General features: G+C 38.0%; 1 protein-coding gene across 1 annotated transcript in view; it reads right to left on the bottom strand.

The window, feature by feature from the left end:
- Positions 1–10162: 10162 nt before the first annotated feature.
- Positions 10163–25606, bottom strand: part of LOC115630093 — a 160214-nt gene continuing 144770 nt past the window's right edge. Inside the window, exon 7 of the mRNA XM_030526719.1 lies at positions 10163–10193. Coding sequence (XP_030382579.1) covers positions 10178–10193 — 16 coding nt within the window. The 3' untranslated portion in view covers positions 10163–10177. The remainder of the gene's footprint in view (positions 10194–25606) is intronic.

Raw genomic sequence — 25606 nt, 5'->3', positions numbered from 1 at the left:
CAAGCTGAGTAAGTATGTACATACACCAAATGAATTAAATATTACCCTTAACAGAGTAAAATTTGATTATGAAACATTAAATTTATATTTCATAGATATTTTACTATGCATGTATCTTATTATGTATGTACAGAAGTATATTAGGTTTGCGGGAGCTGAAAAATGTAACAGGCAAAAGGAGGCGTGGCAGACCCCACAAAGTATATATATTCTTGATCAGCATGACGAGACGAGTCGATCTAGCTCTGTCTGTCTGTCTGTCCGTCTGTCCGTCCGTATGAACACCTGGATCTCAGAGACTATAAGAGATAGAGACACCAAATTTTCCACAAAGATGCCTTATGAGTGTATTCTATACGAGTTTGTTTTATTTTTTTGATTTTCCCCCCCACTTCCCCCAATGGGGGTTTTCCCGATTTTCCATTCGTATAATCGCCTATATCTCGGAGACTATAAGACCTAGGAACACCACATTTTAGTCCCAGATGCCTTATGTGAATACGCAGAAAATGTGTATTTTGGAATTGTCCTCCCTCCCCCCTCTACCCAGCAAATCGTAACTCCCGTAATTCTTGGAATTTCGAACTAAATTATATAAACTAACTAAATTATATATTATTATAATTTTGGAAATACCCCCAGTTGGTTATTATGTGTCCGTATGCCAAGTTTCACTATGATAGACCATTACCAAGAAGTTATAGCCATAAATATATTTGCTGCTGCAGCGCTGCTCAAGCGCTGCAGCAGCGCTGTTGTTGATGTTGCTGTTTGGTTGACTGCGAAAATGCTTACACAGACACGAATAGATGCGCATAGGCATACATACACTCACACAGACGCAATTGCTATGTAAATGTGCAATTATAAACCCTTTACGTTAGTTCAAATACCGAGAGAGGTAACTTCGATCAAATTTTTTTTTTTATTTTCTTAATTTTTTATAGCCTGTACCCAAAGGGTGCAATGCTATACTAGTTTTGTGCGCATGTATGTAACACACAGAAGGAGGCGTGGCAGACCCCACAAAGTATATATATTCTTGATCAGGATGAGAAGCCGAGTCGATATAGCCCTGTCCGTCCGTCCGTCTGTCCGTCTGTCCGTCTGTCCGTCTGTCTGTCCGTCTGTCCGTCTGTCCGTCTGTCCGTATGAACGCAAGGATCTCAGAAAGTATAAGAGCTAGAATAACCAAACTTGGTTTCCATATTCTCCTAAGACCGAGAAAGTACGAGTTTGAGTTTTTTTTCGATGCACCCCCCCACTCCCCCGCAATTCGTGTTTTTTCTTATAACTTCCGTAATTCTCGGAATTTTGAAATCAATTTTGGTAGATACATCCAGTTAGTACTAATGTGTCCGTGTGCCAAATTTCATCATGATAGGTCAATTCTGAAGAAAGTTATAGCCATAAGTAAAATCGCTGCTCATGCGCTGCCTCTGTCGGCAGCGCTGCCCGCAGCTGTTGTTGTTGTTGCTGCTTTGGTTCAACTTTGTGCTGCATACATACACGCATATAAACACGCATAGGTACGTGATGTAAATGTATGCTGTTAAAACTAAACATAAACATATATTCTAATTTAATTTAATTAATTAATTCATTAATTTTTTTTAATAATTTAATTTTTTTTAAATTTTTTTTTTTTTAATTTTTCTTTTTTTGTGGAGAGTACAGGCTATTTTACTGTCGGGCTTGCTCGACTGTAGCGTTCTATCTTGTTTTATTTTCTATAATTATTGTAAACATTGTACAGAGTATTTCAAAGTCGGGACACCCGACTTTAGCTTTTTTACTTGTTTTTTGTTGATAATGAAGTAAGTATGTCTTCAAAAAACTAGACTCGCGACCTTTCTCGCTTAATATTCTGAATCAGAATGTTAGGGGTCTTTTGTCCAAGCTCGGGAATTTATTTCTGAGCAGTTTTTCTTTTGATTCTAATATTATTGCGTTTTCAAAAACGTGGTTAAACTTTTCGATTTCTGATAAACAAATTTTATCAGATGACATTTGTATTTTTCGTCATGATCGTCCGAGTCGTCGAGGTGGAGGGGTACTGATTGCAGTCAAATCCAACCTTCGGTCGGAAATCATTGATGGTGATGTGCCAAATGATGTTGAATTTTTTGCTGTTAAAGTAACTTTTCCGTCTTTTGTTCTTTACATCACTTGCTCGTATATACCTCCCTCTTCCAATATTCATGTTTATATGCAACATATAACTTGTATTAAAGCAATTTCCACTCATCTCCGTGACAGAGATGCGTTTATTGTGCTAGGTGATTTTAATTTGCCTAACATAGAATGGTCATTTTTCAATGAGTCCAATTATTTGGTGCCCTCAGCAGAACATGAATTTTTGGATTGCCTTTTGGACCTTTCTTTTCTGTGCTTAACGAACTTATTTTAACAACTAATTTGTCCTTTTTGTATAGTGCGGTTGATATCAACATAGTCGTCAAGTTTTTCTATGACACTATTAATGCTCTCTTTGATGTCTTCTGTATCCCAAATAGTGTCATATCGTCTTTGTCATCAAAATCTCCTTGGTTTTCACCAAGACTTTCAAATTTAAAAAATGTTAAATCTAGATGCTTTAAAAAGTATAAGCAGTCGGACTTATATAAATACTCTATAGCGAAATCGAACTTTGTCCTTCTTAATTCATGCCAGTGTCTTCCAGTGAACTTATTCCCCTGTCTTTATTAGTAGTACCTCTTATCCTTATAGCATTTCATCTTCCCACACTATTTACGCTCCCATAATTACTGATAGCGGTCTACTTTCTGCTATCAAATCTTTAAAATCTTCATACTGTCCTGGAGCAGACAACATTCCTAGTTGTGTTCTCAAGGAGTGTTCTAGTTCCCTTTTACAGCCATTACTTAAAATCTTTAATCTGTCACTGGGTTCCTCAATCTTTCCAACTATTTGGAGAGAATCTTTTATTAATTAATTCATTCATTCATTCATTTTTTTTAATAATTTAATTTTTTTTTTAATTTTTTGTTTTTTTAATTTTTCTTTTTTGTGGAGAGTACAGGCAATTTTACTGTCGGGCTTGCTCGACTGTAGCGTTCTATCTTGTTTGAATATGAATGTTGTGCGTGTAAAAGTCGTGTTTCTGCTTTTGTAAATCGCAAAATACATTCACGGAATAAACTTAACGCTTAATGTCTCCCAGAATTCTTCATAATACATTTGTAGCATTGTTAGCACAAGCAACCTTTTAACACAAACGATAAATCGCTTGCGATCAGCTGAGATGCTAGAGGTGAGCATGTGTCGGCTTTTTTCGGCTCGTAGCAGAGCGATCACGTAATTGGCTGTAAAAAATCACGAATCCGTATGCACGGTGAATGGATACACAAATTTTTCTTTGTGAATCGAAAAATTAGGAGAATGTCGATTTTTAATTTATGCTCGTATACATGTGTATATGGTAATTCAATTTTAAGGACCGATATATGTACATAATATTACTTTTTCGTAAGATATTAATTATACTCTGTACATGAAATGTACAAGAGTATATTAGGTGTGCGGGAGCTGAAAAATGTAACGGGCAGAAGGAGGCGTGGCAGACCCCACAAAGTATATATATTCTTGATCAGCGTGACAAGACGAGTCGATCTAGCCCTGTCTATCTGTCTGTCCGTCTGTCCGTCCGTATGAACACCTGGATCTCAGAGACTATAAAAGATACCTTATGTATGTACGCTATACGAGTTTGTTTTATTTTTTTGATTTTCCCCCCTATGGGGATTTTCCCGATTTTCCATTCGTATAATCGCCTATATCTCGGAGACTATAAGACCTAGGAACACCAAATTTTAGTCCCAGATGCCTTATGTGAATACGCAGAAAATGTATATTTTGGAATTTCCCTCCCTTCCCCCTCTCCACCGCAAATCGTAACTCCCGTAATTCTTGGAATTTCGAACTAAAATTTTGCAAATACCCCCAGTTAGTTATTATGTGTCCGTATGCCAAGATTCACTAAGATAGACAGATTAAACAAGAAGTTATAGCCATAAATATATTTGCTGCTCAAGCGCTGCCCACGCGCTGCCCAAGCGCTGCCCGCAGTTGTTGTCGATGGTGGTGCTATGGTTGAGTGCAAACATGTTTACACAGACACGAATAGATGCGCATAGGCATTAATACACTCACATGGACGCAATTGCTTTATATATGTGCAATTATACACCCTTTACGTGAGTTCGAATACCGAGAGAAGCAAAATCGATCAAATATTTTTTTTTTAATTTTCTATAATTATTGTAAACATATGTACAGAATATTTCAAAGTCGGGACACCCGACTTTAGCTTTCGGATAGTGAAACTTGGTATACGGACACATAATAACTAACTGGGAGTATTTGCAAAATTTTAGTTCGAAATTCCAAGAATTACGGGAGTTAGAAAAAATCGCAATTTGCATGGGAGAGGAGGGAGGGAGGACAATTCCAAAATACACATTTTCTGTGTATTCACATAAGGCATCTGGGACTAAAATTTGGTGTTCCTAGATCTTATAGTCTCCGAGATATAGGCGATTATACGAATGGAAAATCGGGTAAGCCCCCATAGGGGGGAAGTGGGGGGGAAAATCAAAAACATAAAACAAACTCGTATAGAATACACACATAAGGCATCTTTGTGGAAAATTTGGTGTCTCTATCTCTTATAGTCTCTGAGATCTAGGTGATCATACGGACGGACGGACGGACAGACGTGGAGCCTGTTTTCCCACTTTTGGAGCTTGAATTTTCCAAAATCTTATCGCCAGCCTACGCTATGAATGGATACTTGAATCCAAATTTCAGCTTCCTAGCTTTTACCGTTTGATCACCGTTAGATCACGGCCCAAGCACTGTCCACAGCTGTTATTGTTGCTGCCGCACAGATATACACATACATACACAGACACATATATTTTATATTTGTATTCGTTTTTCATGTTCAATTCGTCAACTATATAATGTATTACGGAATTAATGTGTACTTGGATACCAAGTTCAGCGTTTTCCCTCAAGTTCTCGAAGTTTCTTATGAGCATACGTTCACTGGCACTGGTAGCTTTCGTCATTTTGCCACGACATTGTAAACTTCGCTGCTTTTCATTAAGTTCGTAGGCATAGGCGTTTTGATCAAAATTGAAAAACCAACGCTCGATAGGTATGTTCTGGCCATCAAACTCCTGCACTATTTTAGAACAAGAAAGGAATGCTAAAGTCGAGCAGGCTGAACTCTTAAATACCCTATACCACCCCACAAAAAAATAAATTAATTTAATTTAATTAATTAATTAATAATTACTAACTGGATGTGTCTACCAAATTTTAGTTTAAAATTTTAAGAATTACGGGAGTTATAGAAAATCTTGAATAGGGTGGGAGTGGGCGGGGGTGCATCGGGAAAAATGAACAAACTTGTCCTTTCTCGGCCTCAGGAGAATCTAGATACCAAGTTTAGTTATTCTAGCTCTTATACTTTCTGAGATCCTTGCGTTCATACAGACAGACGGACAGACAGACTGACGGACGGACATAGCTATATCGAATCGGCTTGTCACCCTGATCAAGAATATATAGCCTTTGTGGGGTCTGCCGCCTCCTTCTGTGTGTTACATACATGCGCACAAAACTAGTATAGCCTTTCACCCTTTGGGTACAGGCTATAAAAATTTAATTAATTAATTATATTAATAAAGAAAATTTATTTAATACATACATAGAAGACATGTTTGTGTTCAGTTCTAACAGCATACATTTACATCACGTACCTATGCATGTTTATATGCGTGTATGTATGCAGCACAAAGTTGAACCAATGCAGCAACAACAACAAGAGCTGCGAGCAGCGCTGCGGGCAGAGCTTTTACCCTTTGGGTACAGGCTATAAAAATATATAATTGACGCAATTCTTGTTTAAAATAAGTACCAAATAACTGTGTAGTAATTAAACAAACTTAGCGACAATTTTTGTCTTGAAGAGTGGGCAGTTCGGTTTCTAAGCGAAAATTTGAATGGTAATAAATTGTCATTTAAATACACAATACGGACCAGCAAAAAAATGTGAGGAAATTGCAAATGCTAGATTTTGCAGGGAAAAAAAAGGTCGCCACAGCAGGATCCCATTTTCGTCCAATTAATGGAAGCACACCCCGTCATTGCGCAAAATTCCAAATGCGACGCGAATGAGTATATGACATCTCATTAACGCGACGAAACAGGCATTCAATAAAATGGTTTGGTAACAGATAATATACATATAAGTACACATAAACCTATACACCCATATTGTTTTAGCATAGATAATATTGGCACCATAGTTTGCACGAATTACAGGTCCATTGACATTTCCCAGCCAACATAAGCAATAACAATAAGATTAAGACACATTTATTCTGCTACCCCAGCATAAGAGCAACAATCAGATATATATGTAGATCCTAGTTTCGTGCACTGCTTGCACATCATTATTATGAAACCGCCAACACATCGAGACGGTAAATGTAAATAATCATAAGCTAGTTTTAAGCATGGCTATATAAGCCATGAATTGTAAGAATAAAGTCAGTATGCAAGTTATCAACGAACGACCTGTTACTTTGGGTCCATACGGGAACCGGTGATCAAGGATTGCCATCCGGTATCCTTGGCCACTGCAAGCATTCACCATCCGGGTCAGGATTCTGGTGCAGCTCGCTATTAATTACGAAACTAAACCAAACGTCCTGTGTCGTTTCACTCATGCGCAACCGGATCTCAGGACAACCGGTGTTACTCGCACCTTCTAGACCACGAGGGTCCACTGAAGCAGCAGGGCCACAACCGCACTACCGCACGTGTGCATATGTGTGGAATAAATATAGGAATTTAAATAATTAGGAAAATTAAAAATAAATTGTACCTTCTTTGGTGTTCGAACTCACGTAAAGCGTGTATAAGTGTACCATAATATACGAATTGCGTCAATGCGTGTCTATGCATGTTTGTGTGTCTGTGCAAAGCAGCAACAACAACAACAGCTGCGAACATTGAGGACGGAGGAAAATTCCATTTTCTGCGTATTAACAAAATGCATCTTGGACTAAAATATTGTAATGCAAATTGGTAGTGCATTGTTCAAATCGCGAGCTTGGCGCTCAATTACCAATTTTTGTTTATCGATACGCCCAGTTGCGCCACCTACCAACAGCTGTTTTTACACGATCCACACTGCCGCAGCCAACTTCAAGGCTTCAACCGCAACTAACTTTAAGGAGGTGCTCTCTTCCTGGTGTGCTCTGGACCGACTCGGTTGTGTTCGCCGCTGAAGCGGATCATTTAAGCATCTCCATGTGCAATTTAAATTGGGCCATCTGCCTGTTTTGATCGCTATTGAAGGCTAATAAAGTGAAGTAAATTAATGCTTAAGCTTGAACGGCGCAATTATTTTATTTGGCGCTGCTGTTAATTCTTTCGAAGTGGGCCCTTCTCGACGCGCGCCACGAGCGCCTACGTGATCCAGATTTATTGCTGGGGCCACTTCGCCAGCCGCCACGCTGCCGGTCCCTGCTGGTTTACACACCTTCCCGCTATTGTTTTGCGTAGCGAATCGCTGGTCACCGCTCGGCCAAAGAGCGATTTACGCTACAATATGGTGTTCCTAGGTCTTATAGTCTCCGAAATATAGGTGATTATACGAATGGAAAATCGGGAAAACCTCCATAGGGGGAATTGGGCGAAATGTCTCGTGTTGCATTGATCTAAGGATAAGAGGCCATGAGAATTGTGGTATTCAGTTTAGACTAGAACATTTATTTTGTCCTCGAGTGTATTTGGAGACAAAGAAGATAAGAAAACAAGAAGAAGAAAACAAAACTCCGTTTTCGCTCTCCTAATCAACTCTTCTGATCTCTTCGGTCACCTTGGATAAGAGCTTATTACTCTCAAGGTCTGCATACGTGGAAGCACGTGGCCTTCGAAAGCCTTTTAATAAGGTTAAGCTGAGCATTAGATTCATTGTTGAGATCGGCTGAATGTGGACGGTCAGACTTCTTGCCAAATCTCTATTAAAATTTTTGTAAAGTGCCCACGTGCAACATTTATTAATTATTACTGCCAAAAGAGCATACAATTTTATAAAGTGATTTCGAGATTGCTTGGATTTCTGCGGATTAATATTCTACCCTTTTTCTTCGCTAGAAAGATTGTTTAATTTATTAACGGAGTTACATTTACACCAGGTAAATCAATATGGTTAGCTTCGTTCTGTTTCTAAAGACATTTTTTTGTTTAGAGATCGAGTTTAATAACTCCGAGCGGCAGGTATGGTGCTCAGGGCCAACCTGCTGCGGCTATAATCCCGTGCTGAAACAACGCAACAACCTTAACAATTTTGATTACACCGCACCGCAGATCCAGCAGCTACACAACTTTACTTTCTCGGCAATACCACCAGAAATGCCTGTGACTAAACCAGCAAATTCGCAAGAAATAGTACAGATAGTGAAACGTTCTTTTGAATAACGGGCCTATGTTCATTTAAATTTTATTAACTTTGGCCATTTTCTTCGGTTTTCTGTGACACTTAATGTGATTGCATAATACAAACGTTCGTCTTACTACGACGTTTGCATATTCAATAATAGTTAAATAGCTCAATCTAGCACATTTATTTGATTAAATATTTCAATTAAAATTTACAAAATCTATGATAATCGATTAGTTTAAAATGTATACTTAATTTTCTTTTTTCTTTTCTTTAAAAACAACAAAAACATGTACAAACCATCCACTTGCTTTCATATGCAAGGCCATATAAATCCAATTAGTTAACCATGATATTCATGCATTAGGAATATATAAATATAAAAATTTATTGAATTTCTAAAGCAAATTAACAATTTATAAAGGCAAATGTCTGTGGTAATGTTAGCTGCGTCGTCGCACAGTGGGGCCTTAGGCCGAAACAGCTTGCGAAAATCAAAATTTTCATGAACGCTTTGGGAGTAATGAATAAACGTGTCTAATAGTTTTTTTTGCAAAGATTACGAAAATCTTACTCTCAAAAAAATCGGAATTATAGTTTAGGACATATGTGCACTCAAAGTCGACCCTTTTTTAAGCTCGCAACAATTAATTCAATTTGATGCAAATACTTCATCTTTCAGGTATAATATTAGCTAAGTTATGAAACGAATCATTGATGTTTTGATTTGTATTGCTAGATGAATTAATTTTATGCATTATTTAATAAAAACTATGTCTTTCGTATTTGTAGTTATCTAGAAAACGTTATTTTTTAAACTACCTATTTTTAGGGTGTTTTTCAACTTTGATGGAAAATAAAAAAAAAGTACCCAAAAGTACCTCGCCCATATTTTCAAAATATGTTCCTTAAATATTCGTTTACCTAACGCAATAAAACTTTCATCCGCCCGGATCCGCCGGTGTGCACCAGAGCAAAAAGAGTGCTGCAACTTCGGAAAAATCAGCGAAAAAGGCGCTGCCGCGGGTATAAGAAGAATAATGCATTGCAGGTAGATTCGCTGTAACGGCTATTAGGAACATTGTATTTAGCATTATGGATACAAAAATATACCTAAGCGGTCCTATTTGATCCACATTTAATATTGTGCAACCAAAATTATGCATAATATTTATTACAGGTAGTGTAATTTACAATATCAGGTGAAGGTCTTGCAATCTTTTTGACCCTTTCATGAATTGTAATTTCTTTGCTTTAAAGCATTTGAACAGGCAAAAAGAGGTTTTAGTTTATTATCTTAGGTATGCGTTTAGAAATGGTATATATTGCCAATATTTTTGGTGCAGCGTAATAGTCGAATTTTGACTTAAAAAGCAATCAGTTGTGTCTAACTAGCAGTGAATAGTATTTTTCAATATAATTTACGTTTAAATACCTTAAAAGTGATTTTTATTTAACATTAATTTATTCTAAAATCAAACAGAAATGGATAAGCGTAGGATATAGCAAGCAGAAATTTGATTTAAAATATGAAATCTGGCTATCAACGACTACGTACTTGGATACATCAATGGACGATGTACCCTCTACATCAACTGGACGAGCCAGAGGAAGACCAACGAAATCCATTGAAGAATGCTCGGATTTTACAAGAAAAAGAAAGCTTGTCGATGTCACAGAAGCCATAGCTACGGATCACTTCTCGGGGGCGCTGTCCATGAAATACGTTATGTAAAAAAAATTTTCAATATTTTTAAATTAAAAAAAAATTTGTAATATTTAAACAATTTTTTGTTCAATTTTTAATTTGTTAAAAACTAAAAATATAACATAACTGAAAATAATTGTATCATTAAATGTTTTTTATTAGTTTGATTAGGCAAATATTGCACTGGCAACAAAATCCAACTTTGAGCACACATTGCGCAGCTCCTAGAAATCACAGCACAATGCGCTATGACTTGTTTCAAAGCTTAAGAATTTTTCTTTCAAACAAAATTTGAATGACGAAAATTGCTTCAGCCGTTCAGAAGATATGATTTTTGCAACGAAAAAAGTCCGAAGGCCCCACTGTGCGTCGATTGAGCTCAACGATCACCAAGCTGAGTAAGTATGTACATACACCAAACGAATTAAATATTACCCTTAACAGAGTAAAATTTGATTATGAAACATTAAATTTATATTTCATAGATATTTTACTATGCATGTATCTTATTATGTATGTACAGAAGTATATTAGGTTTGCGGGAGCTGAAAAATGTAACAGGCAAAAGGAGGCGTGGCAGACCCCACAAAGTATATATATTCTTGATCAGCATGACGAGACGAGTCGATCTAGCTCTGTCTGTCTGTCTGTCCGTCTGTCCGTCCGTATGAACACCTGGATCTCAGAGACTATAAGAGATAGAGACACCAAATTTTCCACAAAGATGCCTTATGAGTGTATTCTATACGAGTTTGTTTTATTTTTTTGATTTTCCCCCCCACTTCCCCCAATGGGGGTTTTCCCGATTTTCCATTCGTATAATCGCCTATATCTCGGAGACTATAAGACCTAGGAACACCACATTTTAGTCCCAGATGCCTTATGTGAATACGCAGAAAATGTGTATTTTGGAATTGTCCTCCCTCCCCCCTCTACCCAGCAAATCGTAACTCCCGTAATTCTTGGAATTTCGAACTAAATTATATAAACTAACTAAATTATATATTATTATAATTTTGGAAATACCCCCAGTTGGTTATTATGTGTCCGTATGCCAAGTTTCACTATGATAGACCATTACCAAGAAGTTATAGCCATAAATATATTTGCTGCTGCAGCGCTGCTCAAGCGCTGCAGCAGCGCTGTTGTTGATGTTGCTGTTTGGTTGACTGCGAAAATGCTTACACAGACACGAATAGATGCGCATAGGCATACATACACTCACACAGACGCAATTGCTATGTAAATGTGCAATTATAAACCCTTTACGTTAGTTCAAATACCGAGAGAGGTAACTTCGATCAAATTTTTTTTTTTATTTTCTTAATTTTTTATAGCCTGTACCCAAAGGGTGCAATGCTATACTAGTTTTGTGCGCATGTATGTAACACACAGAAGGAGGCGTGGCAGACCCCACAAAGTATATATATTCTTGATCAGGATGAGAAGCCGAGTCGATATAGCCCTGTCCGTCCGTCCGTCTGTCCGTCTGTCCGTCTGTCTGTCCGTCTGTCCGTCTGTCCGTATGAACGCAAGGATCTCAGAAAGTATAAGAGCTAGAATAACCAAACTTGGTTTCCATATTCTCCTAAGACCGAGAAAGTACGAGTTTGAGTTTTTTTTCGATGCACCCCCCCACTCCCCCGCAATTCGTGTTTTTTCTTATAACTTCCGTAATTCTCGGAATTTTGAAATCAATTTTGGTAGATACATCCAGTTAGTACTAATGTGTCCGTGTGCCAAATTTCATCATGATAGGTCAATTCTGAAGAAAGTTATAGCCATAAGTAAAATCGCTGCTCATGCGCTGCCTCTGTCGGCAGCGCTGCCCGCAGCTGTTGTTGTTGTTGCTGCTTTGGTTCAACTTTGTGCTGCATACATACACGCATATAAACACGCATAGGTACGTGATGTAAATGTATGCTGTTAAAACTAAACATAAACATATATTCTAATTTAATTTAATTAATTAATTCATTAATTTTTTTTAATAATTTAATTTTTTTTAAATTTTTTTTTTTTTAATTTTTCTTTTTTTGTGGAGAGTACAGGCTATTTTACTGTCGGGCTTGCTCGACTGTAGCGTTCTATCTTGTTTTATTTTCTATAATTATTGTAAACATTGTACAGAGTATTTCAAAGTCGGGACACCCGACTTTAGCTTTTTTACTTGTTTTTTGTTGATAATGAAGTAAGTATGTCTTCAAAAAACTAGACTCGCGACCTTTCTCGCTTAATATTCTGAATCAGAATGTTAGGGGTCTTTTGTCCAAGCTCGGGAATTTATTTCTGAGCAGTTTTTCTTTTGATTCTAATATTATTGCGTTTTCAAAAACGTGGTTAAACTTTTCGATTTCTGATAATGAAATTTTATCAGATGACATTTGTATTTTTCGTCATGATCGTCCGAGTCGTCGAGGTGGAGGGGTACTGATTGCAGTCAAATCCAACCTTCGGTCGGAAATCATTGATGGTGATGTGCCAAATGATGTTGAATTTTTTGCTGTTAAAGTAACTTTTCCGTCTTTTGTTCTTTACATCACTTGCTCGTATATACCTCCCTCTTCCAATATTCATGTTTATATGCAACATATAACTTGTATTAAAGCAATTTCCACTCATCTCCGTGACAGAGATGCGTTTATTGTGCTAGGTGATTTTAATTTGCCTAACATAGAATGGTCATTTTTCAATGAGTCCAATTATTTGGTGCCCTCAGCAGAACATGAATTTTTGGATTGCCTTTTGGACCTTTCTTTTCTGTGCTTAACGAACTTATTTTAACAACTAATTTGTCCTTTTTGTATAGTGCGGTTGATATCAACATAGTCGTCAAGTTTTTCTATGACACTATTAATGCTCTCTTTGATGTCTTCTGTATCCCAAATAGTGTCATATCGTCTTTGTCATCAAAATCTCCTTGGTTTTCACCAAGACTTTCAAATTTAAAAAATGTTAAATCTAGATGCTTTAAAAAGTATAAGCAGTCGGACTTATATAAATACTCTATAGCGAAATCGAACTTTGTCCTTCTTAATTCATGCCAGTGTCTTCCAGTGAACTTATTCCCCTGTCTTTATTAGTAGTACCTCTTATCCTTATAGCATTTCATCTTCCCACACTATTTACGCTCCCATAATTACTGATAGCGGTCTACTTTCTGCTATCAAATCTTTAAAATCTTCATACTGTCCTGGAGCAGACAACATTCCTAGTTGTGTTCTCAAGGAGTGTTCTAGTTCCCTTTTACAGCCATTACTTAAAATCTTTAATCTGTCACTGGGTTCCTCAATCTTTCCAACTATTTGGAGAGAATCTTTTATTATTCCTATTCATAAATAGGGTGGTAAGTCTGATATTTCAAACAACAGAGGAATTGCAAAGTTGTCTGCCATACCGTAATTATTTGAAACATGTAAAAAATCTAAAGTCGGGTGTCCCGACTTTGAAAAACTCTGTACATATGTTTACAATAATTATATAAAATAAAAAAATTAAGAAAATCGATTTTACCTTTCTCGGTATTCGAACTCACGTAAAGGGCTTATAATTGTACATTTATATAGCAATTGCGTCTGTGTGAGTCTATGTATGCCTATTCGCATCAATTCGTGTCTGTGTAAACATGTGTGCAGTCAACCAAAGCACCAGCATCAACGGCCGTTGGCAAATATATTTATGACTTCTTGTTAAATCGGTCTATCATAGTGAAACTTGGCATACGGACACATAATAACTAACTGGGGGCATTTGCAAAACTTTAGTTCGAAATTCCAAGAATTACTGGAGTTTGAGAAAATCGCATTTGCGGGGGAGAGGGGGGAGGGAGGAAAATTCCAAAATACACATTTTCTGCGTATTCACATAAGGCATCTTGGACTAAAATTTGGTGTTCCTATGTCTTATAGTCTCCGAGATATAGGCGATTATACGAATGGAAAATCGGGAAAACCCCCATAGGGGGGAAGTGGGGGGGAAAATCAAAAAAATAAAACAGACTCGTATAGAATACACACATAAGGCATCTTTGTGGAAAATTTGGTGTCTCTATCTCTTATAGTCTCTGAGATCCAGGTGTTCATACGGACGGACAGACGGACAGACAGACAGACAGAGCTAGATCGACTCGTCTCGTCATGCTGATCAAGAATATATATACTTTGTGGGGTCTGCCACGCCTCCTTTTGCCTGTTACATTTTTCAGCTGCCGCAAACCTAATATACTTCTGTACATTTCATGTACAGAGTATAAAAATCGTTTGCAGCACTTTGCAGCACCTCTGTAAATCTGTCATATATCCGGCTCAACATGGTGTCATAAGGAGACGGTCTACTACTACCAATTCGCTGGAATTTACTTCCTTGGTAAATCAAGCATTTACTCTAAAAATTCAGACTGATGTCGTTTACACTGACTTCAGTAAAGCATTTGACTCTGTGAACCATGATCTTCTGCTCTTTAAGCTAAGTCGTCTTATCTTAAAGACAGATTCCAACGGATCTTGCTTAGGTCGTACATTTCTAAGCCTGTGTTTGCATCATCAGGTGTGCCTCAAAGTAGGCATCTCGGCCCCTTACTTTTTACATTATTTATTAATGACCTTCCATCTATCTTGTCACACTCTCATATTCTTATGTATGCTGATGATGTGAAACTTATTCTGACTTACAAAGACCCTTCTCATTTTCATCGCCTGCAGGATGATCTGAACTGCATGCAATTTTGGTGCTTAGCTAGCCACTTGCACCTCAATTGCTCTTAATGTAAGTTCATGACATTTCACCGAACCTTGCCTTATTTAGGGACGTATATGATTGACAATGTGCCATTGCAACGTATATCGACTGTTGAAGACCTTGGAGTTCTTTTTAATTCCAAATTGAACTTTAACCTTCACATATCTAGTATTGTCATTAAGGCCAAGGGATTACTTGAATTCATTAAACGATGGTCCAAGGAATTTAATGACCCTGTGCTTGAATACTGCTCATGCGTTTGGTGTCCGCAGTATAGAAAGCACCAGGAAAGTATTGAGTCTGTTCAGAAGCAATTCCTTCTTTTTGCTCTACGTGGACTAAGCTGGGATCCCAATCTCTGCTTGCCATCGTACTGTAGTAGACTGATGCTTATAAACCTTCCTTTCTTAGTACATCGTAGGACGGTTCTTGGAGTAGTTTTTCTCCACAAGTTGGTTATTGGTGAGGTTGACTCCTCGGCCCTCTTAGGTCGCCTTAATTTTTCAGTTCCTTGTAGACCAACAAGGAATTATTTGCCGTTTATATTGGCAAGATGCACAACTGACTACGCTTTGCACAATCGTTTTCGGGTCATGTGCAGACATTATAATGATCTTTCACATTTACTTTCGACAGGGCTCTCTCTCTGTTCTATCAAATCTATTCTTTATAATAATCTTCGGGGAAATCTCTGACCACTTACTGCTGTTAGTTGGGGTATAGCTTGCCGGACTGGCATTTAAAATTTCCCCCACCGGGTTGGAGATTTCCCTCTTTTTCTCGTATTCTTTTTCTTTTCAACTCTCTTTCTCTTTTTCTGTTTCTCTGTCTCTCTTTCCTTCTTTCTTTTTCTCTTTCTCGTTCTACTTCGTACTTTTTCTAATTAGTTGTTAAATAGAATTAATTTTTCACCTTTATCTACTTTTTGCATAGTTTTTTAGGTCTTTAATGTCTCTGACCGCATATGGCTGTGAATCGGGGCATAGCTGGCCAATTGGCAAATAAAATTCCCCCAACGTGTCGGAGGCATTAATAGACGTCATGGTACAGCTTTGTTTAGTTTAATTTGTTATATTAAGTTTTATAATATGATATTATGAATAAAATAAAAAATTAAAATTAATTGTTTTTGTTTTTGAATAAATGAATATTATAATGTATTTTGGAAACATGAATAGCTAAGCTATATTTATTCGGTCCGTCGCCTAAAATTTAAATAATGCTTTTCCCAAATAATTAACCTATTCTTATAAGGTTCCTATGGGGTAATAACTAACCAACTACTATTGCCATGGTGGGGTGGGTACAGACGAGGATGCTAACAACATCTATGCTCCTCACTAGATATTGCCAAATCCAATCCAATTCAGCACGGTTTTAAGCAGTATTATTTTTCAACTTTGGATTTTTACTCTATATTTAATTGAACTGTTGGTTTTTGTGCACTTAGACAATTGTGGTAGTGTAGTATGGCATGAGGAGGTAAGAACCCCACCCCATATCCGGCGAGCTAAGCTAGAGCGTAGCAAGAAGTGCACTACTTCAAAATTCTGCCCATGCGATAGAAAAACGGAAAAATGGATAAACTAAAAAACAAAGTATGCGGTGTTTTTTGAATTATTTTATAAATTACACAAACCAAGTTTTAAGCCAATCAAAGGAATATTGGTGTTCGAATTTTCCAAAACTGCTTCGTCTTACCTTTTGGGGGTGTGGGGTGTTCATTGTGGTCAAATTTTTCCACAGGAAAAATGGTGAAAAATCAAGTATGCAGTGTTGGTTTATAGTCTGTACCCAAAGGGTAAAAGGCTATACTAGTTTTGTGCGAATGTATGTAACACACAGAAGGAGGCGTGGCAGACCCCACAAAGTATATATATTCTTGATCAGGATGAGAAGACGAGTCGATATAGCCATGCCCGTCCGTCCGTCCGTCCGTCTGTATGAGCGCAAGGATCTCAGAAGGTACAAGAGCTAGAATTACCAAACTTGGTATCCAGGTTCCCCTAAGTCCTAGGCAGGTCAAGTTTATGGTCTGTACCAGAGAACTGCAGCGGTGCACCGCAACAATAAGTACACCGCATACCTACTTAGAATATTTCACTCACGATCATACAAAACACCGCATAAAAAATGATGCGGTGTTGAATATACTTATGGCCTTCTTATACTCACTCATTTTTGTACTTATGCGGTTGGTGATTGCAAAGAAACTTGTGAGAGTAAAAACCGCAGATCCAGCAGCTAAATAGTTAAATAGCTCAATCTAGCACATTTATTTGATTAAATATTTCAATTAAAATTTACAAAATCTATGATAATCGATTAGTTTAAAATGTATACTTAATTTTATTTTTTCTTTTCTTTAAAAACAACAAAAACATGTACAAACCATCCACTTGATTTCATATGCAAGGCCACATAAATATAAATATATAAATATAAAAATTTATTGAATTTCTAAAGCAAATTAACAATTTATAAAGGCAAATGTCTGTGGTAATGTTAGCTGCGTCGTCGATTGAGCTCAACGACCACCAAGCTGAGTAAGTATGTACATACACCAAACGAATTAAATATTACCCTTAACAGAGTAAAATTTGATTATGAAACATTAAATTTATATTTCTTAGATATTTTACTATGCATGTATATTATTACTATTAAATTTAAAAGTACTAAAGGAATTAAATACCTTTTTATACTCTGTACATGAAATGTACAAGAGTATATTAGGTTTGCGGGATCTGAAAAATGTAACAGGCAAAAGGAGGCGTGGCAGACCCCACAAAGTATATATATTATTCTATACGAGTTTGTTTTATTTTTTTGATTTCCCCCCCACTTCCCCCCTATGGGGGTTTTCCCGATTTTCCATTCGTATAATCGCCCATATCTCGGAGACTATAAGACCTAGGAACACCAAATTTAAGTCCAAGATGCCTTGTGTGAATACGCAGAAAATGTATATTTTGGAATTTCCCTCCCTCCCCCCTCTCCCCCACAAATTTTCTATAACTCCCGTAATTCTTGGAATTTCGAACTAAAATTTTGCAAACACCCCCAGTTAGTAATTATGTGTCCGTATGCCAAGTTTCACTATGATAGACCATTACCAAGAAGTTATAGCCATAAATATATTTGCTGATGCAGCGCTGCTCAAGCGCTGCCCGCGGCTGTTGTTGATGTTGCTGTTTGGTTGACTGCGAAAATGCTTACACAGACACGAATTGATGCGCATAGGCATACATACACTCACACAGACGCAATTGCTATGTAAATGTGCAATTATACACCCTTTACGTGAGTTCGAATACCGAGAGAGGTAAAATCGATCTAATTTTTTTTTTTTTTTTATTTTTTTTATTTTCTATAATTATTGTAAACGTATGTACAGAGTATTTCAAAGTCGGGACACCCGACTTTAGCTTTTTTACTTGTTTCTCTTAGTTTTATATTGCATATACAATCAGGCTAGGGTAACTTTTTATACTCTGTACATGAAATGTACAGAAGTATATTAGGTTTGCGGGAGCTGAAAAATGTAACAGGCAAAAGGAGGCGTGGCAGACCCCACAAAGTATATATATTCTTGATCAGCATGACGAGACGAGTCGATCTAGCCCTGTCTGTCTGTCTGTCCGTCTGTCCGTCCGTATGAACACCTGGATCTCAGAGACTATAAGAGGTAGAGACACCAAATTTTGCACAAAGATGCGTTATGTGTGTATTCTATACGAGTTTGTTTTATTTTTTTGATTTTCCCCCCCACTTCCCCCCTATGGGGATTTTCCCGATTTTCCATTCGTATAATCGCCTATATCTCGGAGACTATAAGACCTAGGAACACCAAATTTAAGTCCAAGATGCCTTGTGTGAATACGCAGAAAATGTATATTTTGGAATTTCCCTCCCTCCCCCCTCTCCCCACTCTCCCACGCAAATGCGATTTTCTCTAACTCCCGTAATTCTTGGAATTTCGAACTAAAATTTTGCAAATACCCCTAGTTAGTAATTATGTGTCCGTATGCCACTATTTCACTATGATAGACCGATTTACCAAGAAGTTATAGCCATAAATATATTTGCTGCTGCAGCGCTGCTCAAGCGCTGCCCGCGGCTGTTGTTGATGTTGCTGTTTGGTTGACTGCGAAAATGCTTACACAGACACGAATAGATGCGCATAGGCATACATACACTCACACAGACGCAATTGCCATGTAAATGTGCAATTATAAACCCTTTACGTGAGTTCGAATACCGAGAAAGGCAAAATCGATCATTGAATTTTTTTTTATTTTCTTAATTTTTTTTATTTTCTGTAATTATTGTAAACATATGTACAGAGTATTTCAAAGTCGGGACACCCGACTTTAGCTTTTTTACTTGTTTTTTAATTCCCTTACTTTTTTAATTTCTATAATTATTCTAAACATATGTACAGAGTATTTCAAAGTCGGGACACCCTACTTTAGCTTTTTCACTTGTTTTTAGTAATTTTTTTATACCCTGCCATACCTAGCCATGTCCGTCTGTCCGTCTGTCTGTCTGTATGAACGCAAGGATCTCAGAAAGTATAAGAGCTAGAATAACCAAACTTGGTATATAGATTCTCCTTAATTAAATTAATTAATTAATTTAATTAAATTAATTTATTTTTTGTGGGGTGGTACAGGGTATTTAAGAGTTGAGCCTGCTCGACTTTAGCATTCCTTTCTTGTTTTTTAATTTTTTCTTTTTTTTAATTTTCATTTTTTGTGGAGAGTACAGGCTTTTTTATTGTCGGGCTTGCTCGACTGTAGCATTCTCTCTTGTTTTTAATTATTTAAACATATTTTCTTCATTTTTGGTGGGAGGTAAAGGGTATTTAAGAGTTGAGCTTGCTCGACTTAAGCATTCTTTTCTCGTTTTTACTTTTTCCTTTTTGGTGGGAGGTACAGGGTATTTAAGAGTTGAGCTCGCTCGTCTTTAGCAACTATTTCTTGTTTTAATTCTAGAATAGAATACAAAAACCAAGTTTGAAGCCAATCGAATGAAAATTTCAGGTTTTTCATACAATCTTTGGAGCCCGTTTTCCCCCATTTGGCGTTCGAATTTTCCATAGCCGTTTGGGCTGTGCGTTGATTGCACATAGCTTTTCATGTCCCGATTTTTCCACGGGAAAATCCCTATAATTCAAGCCCCAGAAAAAATAGCGTACCAAGTATACAGTTTTTTTTATTATTATTTCTGAGAGTATACAAACTAAGTTTGAAGTTAATCAGATGAAAATTGTATGTTTTTCATACAACATTTGAACCCCGTTTTCTCCCTTTTGGCGCTAAAATTTTCCAATGTTGTGTCCAAATTTCTGTAGCTTTTACCGTTTTGGGCTGTGCGTTGATCGCCAATCAGTCAGTTAGGACAAACTGTTTTATGTATGTACACACACCAAGCGAGTCATTTGTGCACGGATTTGTATGTAAGGGAAAACATTACGGGGCAGACGAACAGGAACAAAATACGGACTTTAGAAGACAGACAATCGTAGGTCCGATAGTGATTACAGGGCAGACGAACAGACACAGAATACGGACTTTAGAAAACATAGACGCAGGGCTTCGACAGAATGAACAGACAGCCAACACTCTGTGTCGAGCCAATCGTAGGTTAGACACAGACTTTAGATCTACAGAACAGAGACACGCTGATAGGAGGGTTTTGGTAAGAGCCGATGTTGAACACCGCATAATAGAAAGAAAGCAGGATAGGGCAAATAGGTCTCAAGTTATGGTAAACCTGTTGGAAGGATTAAAGAAAGAGCGCGCGACACGTCAGCACGGCATAGCGCACGGTTATCAGCACGACAAGCAGCATTATATGCCTCAAGGATAATTAGCCAAAGAGTAAGTATATATAGGAGGGATAATGTAGAAGCAGGAAATAGGCAAATGCTTCCCAAAATAGAGCGTAACAACTGAATATTACTCAAGACATTATGGTATCCAGCAATATAGATGCTCAGTTAGCAGATTATAATAAAACCCAAAGAAGTTCTCTCAAATTTGCGTTTGTTGTAAACACCTACCTCACCAAATTGTGAGTATAGCTCGATTATTTGAGATTATATTGAGAGTCACAACGATTTTAATGCGGATATTTTAATTCTTTCAAGTCAGTTCCCTTCTGCTGACGGTATTTTCAAGTTTTGCAAAACATTTACAGTTTTAGATTTGGTAAAAAAAACAAATTTCTCCATTTCTAATGGGTTAGATTTTTCTAATTTACCCGATTATCTTAAAGGACTTACTCCTTTAGAGGAAACTGATACTTACTCCTTTAGAGGAACGTCTTATTTCTCCTCGCCTTCCATTTATGTTCATTAAGTCTTTAGGTTTTGAGTGCCAGAATGCTATTAACGGAGCTGTAGTAAATGGTCCCATACCAGTAAACCATATTGTGACTTCTATCCCACGAGCTTTTCATGAAGCCGAGATCGTTCAGCTCCACCTCAAGCGTAGAATAGAATATTCCCATGATTTCATGGCTGAAACCATTAGGCCCTCAAAAATTTCTGATGCAATTCGATATTTAGTCAATACAGAGCTTTATACTATAGATAGCATAATGTAGTAATAATAAACAGTGAATGTCTGATTTTGCATCCGAGACTGTTCCCTTCATAGGTTCTCAAGCAGATGCAGAGGTAGTAGAATGCGATTTATGCGAAGAGTTTGGGAGCCATCCCATATTGATGAAGATGTGGAAATGGAGGAGCTCAATAAAACAGTTTGTCCTGACTGACTGATTGATTGGCAACGCACAGCCCAAACGGTAAGAGCTAGGAAGCTGAAACTTGGACACAAGATCCCTCTTATAGTGAAAGTGAGCACTAAGAAGAGGTTTCGGAAAATTCGAGCTCCAAAGGGGGGAAAACGAGCTCCAACGTTTGTATGAAAAATCTACAATTTTCATTCTATTAACTTCAAACTTAGTTTGTATACTTGGTTTTTCACCATTTTTCCTGGGGCATGAAAAAGGGGGGGTTTTTCGTGAAAAAATTGAAACACAATCAACACCCCACAGCCCAAACGGTAAAAGTAAGGAAACTGAAATTTAGGCTCAAGTATCCTGTCATAATGTAGACATATGTACATGCATATGTATGTATGTCTGTATATGTATGTAGCATGTACATACAAAACAACAACAACAACTCCAAGTTTTTGGCTTGCACATCTTCTTTCGTTTTGATCATTTACGCCTGTTAATTGCAAAGGCAAAACGCCAAAAGTTTACAGTTACCGTCGCAAGGCAACGACTGCGTAAGCGATAGTAAAGCAGAAACCGAATAACGGAGCTACGCATATTCTGCTTCAAAACATGATTTGTTCTTATTGATCTCAATAAATAATTAGATTTTATTATTTAAATATTCTGCTTATTGCATTCAAACTTCGATATTTTGATGGTATCGGTGGCTTCAACTATCGAAAGTTTTACTCTAGCAAATTGAGATGAGAATTGAGATGAGATTGATCGTGGCTCATCGCTGCGCGGCATTGACACGAGTGCCGTGTTTCACATTCCGATTTTGTGCGTGACCGTATTGACTCAATATGGCACGAAAAGACTCAAATGTGAATTTAAAATTAGGATGTAACTATTAATTATTCCCCTTTTTTGCACATAGTCTATCTTAAAACGTTGCGTTATCTCTATATATAAAACAGTTTGTCCTGACTAATTGGTGATCAACGCACAGCCCAAACGGTAAAAGATGAAATTTGGACTCAAGTATCCTTTCATAGTATCCATCATAGTGTAGGAGCACACTAAGAAAGGCTTTTGGAAAATTCTAGCTCTAAAGGGGGGAAAACGAGATTTAAAAAATATTAGTTATAGTGGTCATGTTCGTTTAACGAAATAGTTTGGCAAAAACAAAAATGTAACGGACTACTGAATAATATTTTTTCAAGAACAGGAAATGTTCTTTAAATACCGTAAATGCCTTCCTACTGGTAATGAATAAGGTGAAAACATATAGGTGGGTCAATATTTACAATATTTGCTGGCATTAAAAGAAAAACTTCTGAAATGATTACAACCATTGTTAGGTTTGAGCTCTGAAATGCAGATAGGAGAGGTTGTAGAACTGATAAATTATTCTTTAATTATAACAAGATAGATCGCTACAGTCGAGCAAGCCCGACAGTAAAATACCCAGAAAAATACCCTGTAATTAATTAATTAATTAAGTTATATATAAAATATTCAACCCATGTATACATATATAAGTGTTTATATACAATTTCAATAGAATAAATTTACATCAGAGTCGTGTCCCTGTGTGTTTATATGCGTGTATGTATGCAGCACAAAGTTGAACCAATGAACCAGTGATGTTGTATGGGCTGGCTTGCGTAGTCCTGCTTGTTAAAGGAATCTGCGGTTCCTTTGTCATTTCCTTGTCATTTTCTGTGTTGTTGTCAACACCTCTCCATTGTTCACAGGTTAGTAACTGGTACGTTTGTATTCTTGGCAGGTGCAAGGCGTGGCGATCTGGCCTTAGTTGTGCTTCTTCTCCGGCTAGTGAATAAATCAAGACTCTCGTTGTGTGTAGGGCCTTCTGGTTCACCTGGTCCAAGTTTCAGGCAAACGGTTCCGCATTGTATCTTAGTGCCAATTGTCTGTAAGAAATCTATGCCAAGGATAACGGGGTCGAGTCTGTTGGGCATAACCAGGATTGTCATGCGAACAGTGCGATTACCTAGGCGTATTCTTGTGTGTAAGGCTCGGTTTATTTCGCATCTGGAACCATCGGCAAGCCGAATGTGCGTGCTGGCTCTGCGGATCCCATCTTGTCGAGCCACCGTGTCAAAGCACGTTTTGCTGATGAAACTGCGAGTTGCCCCGGTGTCTATTGTGGCAACTATGCTTTACCCGCTTATCAGGACTCTGGCCACGATGCGTCCTTCGCACATGTACATCTGGTTGTTTAGCCTAGGGAAGCTCCTCGTGCCGTCTCCGCTGGGTTCTCAGTTGAGCGGAGACGCTGATCGTTTCCCGATGCTCGCTATGGGCAACAGGAAAGAGTTCGCACACCATAGGCGTGCGCCTTTGACCAGCGTTCGGAATTCATGGCGGCGTACATATAGCTAGAATTCAGGCAATGTGTTATCGTAGATGCGAAAATATTTGGATGGAAGGACAAATTCTAAAAATTCTTTTCGGAAAGTAGCCCATGTTGCATTCTGTAGCCGGCTTGTGTAGAACCAGAGCGCAGCTTTTTCTGTTAAAACCTCTGCCATGGCGCGTGGTAGGTCGTCGAACTCGATGCCCTAGGATATAGCCCTTTCTTCGAGTAGCTCTGTAAATGCAAGTGGGTCTGTTTGCCCATTAAAACGAAGTCCCCATTTTCGCTGCGCTCTGGACTTGAAATATAAGATGCCATTGAGGCCATAGCGTAGTGCGCGACTTGCATGAGAGGGGTTTGGCTTTGGCTGCCAATTCGGGAACAAACGTTCATTCATGGGCGAGAGGTATGCAGGCGAAGCAGTTCCAGGTATTTGGAAATCACGCGGCGCACTCGTCATCAATGTGCGCGGCAATTGTCTAAGCTCAGGAACTGTGGCCGGTACGGCTTTGACGTATAATGCCGTTCGAGATCCGCCAACCGAGCCCAAGTTTCGCGCTGCAATGCTCCCCCCACAATGAACGTTGCAAAGTTCTGCTTGATATCGTCGAGTTGGTTCACCTTTCCAAACCCGAGCTCGACCGAGAATTCTTCCAGTTCGGCTTGTGTTCGGACATAAATCCAGCCGGTTCCCACCCTAGGATTTCTAGTGGCTACTGGAACGTACTCACCTTGAATTTCTGGATTCATCCGTGTTCACTTTTTATACTCTGTGGCAGACCCCACAAAGTATATATATTCTTGATCAGCATGACGAGACGAATCGATCTAGCCCTGCCTGTCCGTCTATCAGTCTGTCCGTATGAACACCTGGATCTCAGAGACTATAAGAGGTAGAGACACCAAATTTTGCACAAAGATGCGTTATGTGTGTAAGCTGTGCAAGTTTGTTTTATTTTTTTGATATTCCCCAACACTTCCCCCGTATGGGGGTTTTCCCGATTTTCTCCTATATCTCGGAGACTATAAGACCTAGGGACACCAAATTTTAGTCCAAGATGCCTTATGTGAATACGTAGAAAATGTGTATTTTGGAATTTCCCTCCCTCCCCCTCGCAATCAAAAACTCCCGTATATCTTGTAATTTCGAAGTCGAACTTGGCAAACACCTCCAGTTAGTGATATTAAGTCCAAATGCCAAGTTTCATAATGATAGGCGGATTTAACAGGAAGATATAGCCATATATGTATATATGACCAAGCAGTGCTCGCAGCTGTTTTGTTGTTACTGCTTTGCTCAGGCACACGAGACATACACAGACAAATACACATGTTTAATCGCCAAAGAAGCTCGCGTTGAGCTGGTTGCGATGAAAGCCTATAGCTTTGAATAGCTTGTTCAACAACGCTCGGTTGCTGTGGTGTTGATACAAGCGAAGGACCGTGTTGTCCTGATGAACGGCAATCTAGTCCGTTGATTGAGTCAAACTTCGTTGTTTGTAGATGGTTGCGGCAGGAGTCTTGGTCCTATGTGCCCTTATGGGATCTTAGTTAAATCTCTGTA

This window comes from Scaptodrosophila lebanonensis, unplaced genomic scaffold, assembly GCF_003285725.1.
Source record: "Scaptodrosophila lebanonensis strain 11010-0011.00,11010-0021.00 unplaced genomic scaffold, SlebRS2 tig00000315-arrow-arrow-pilon, whole genome shotgun sequence".
Lineage (NCBI taxonomy): Eukaryota > Metazoa > Arthropoda > Insecta > Diptera > Drosophilidae > Scaptodrosophila > Scaptodrosophila lebanonensis.
Note: the sequence above shows the minus strand (reverse complement) of the source record. Positions and strands in the feature narration are given on the sequence as shown.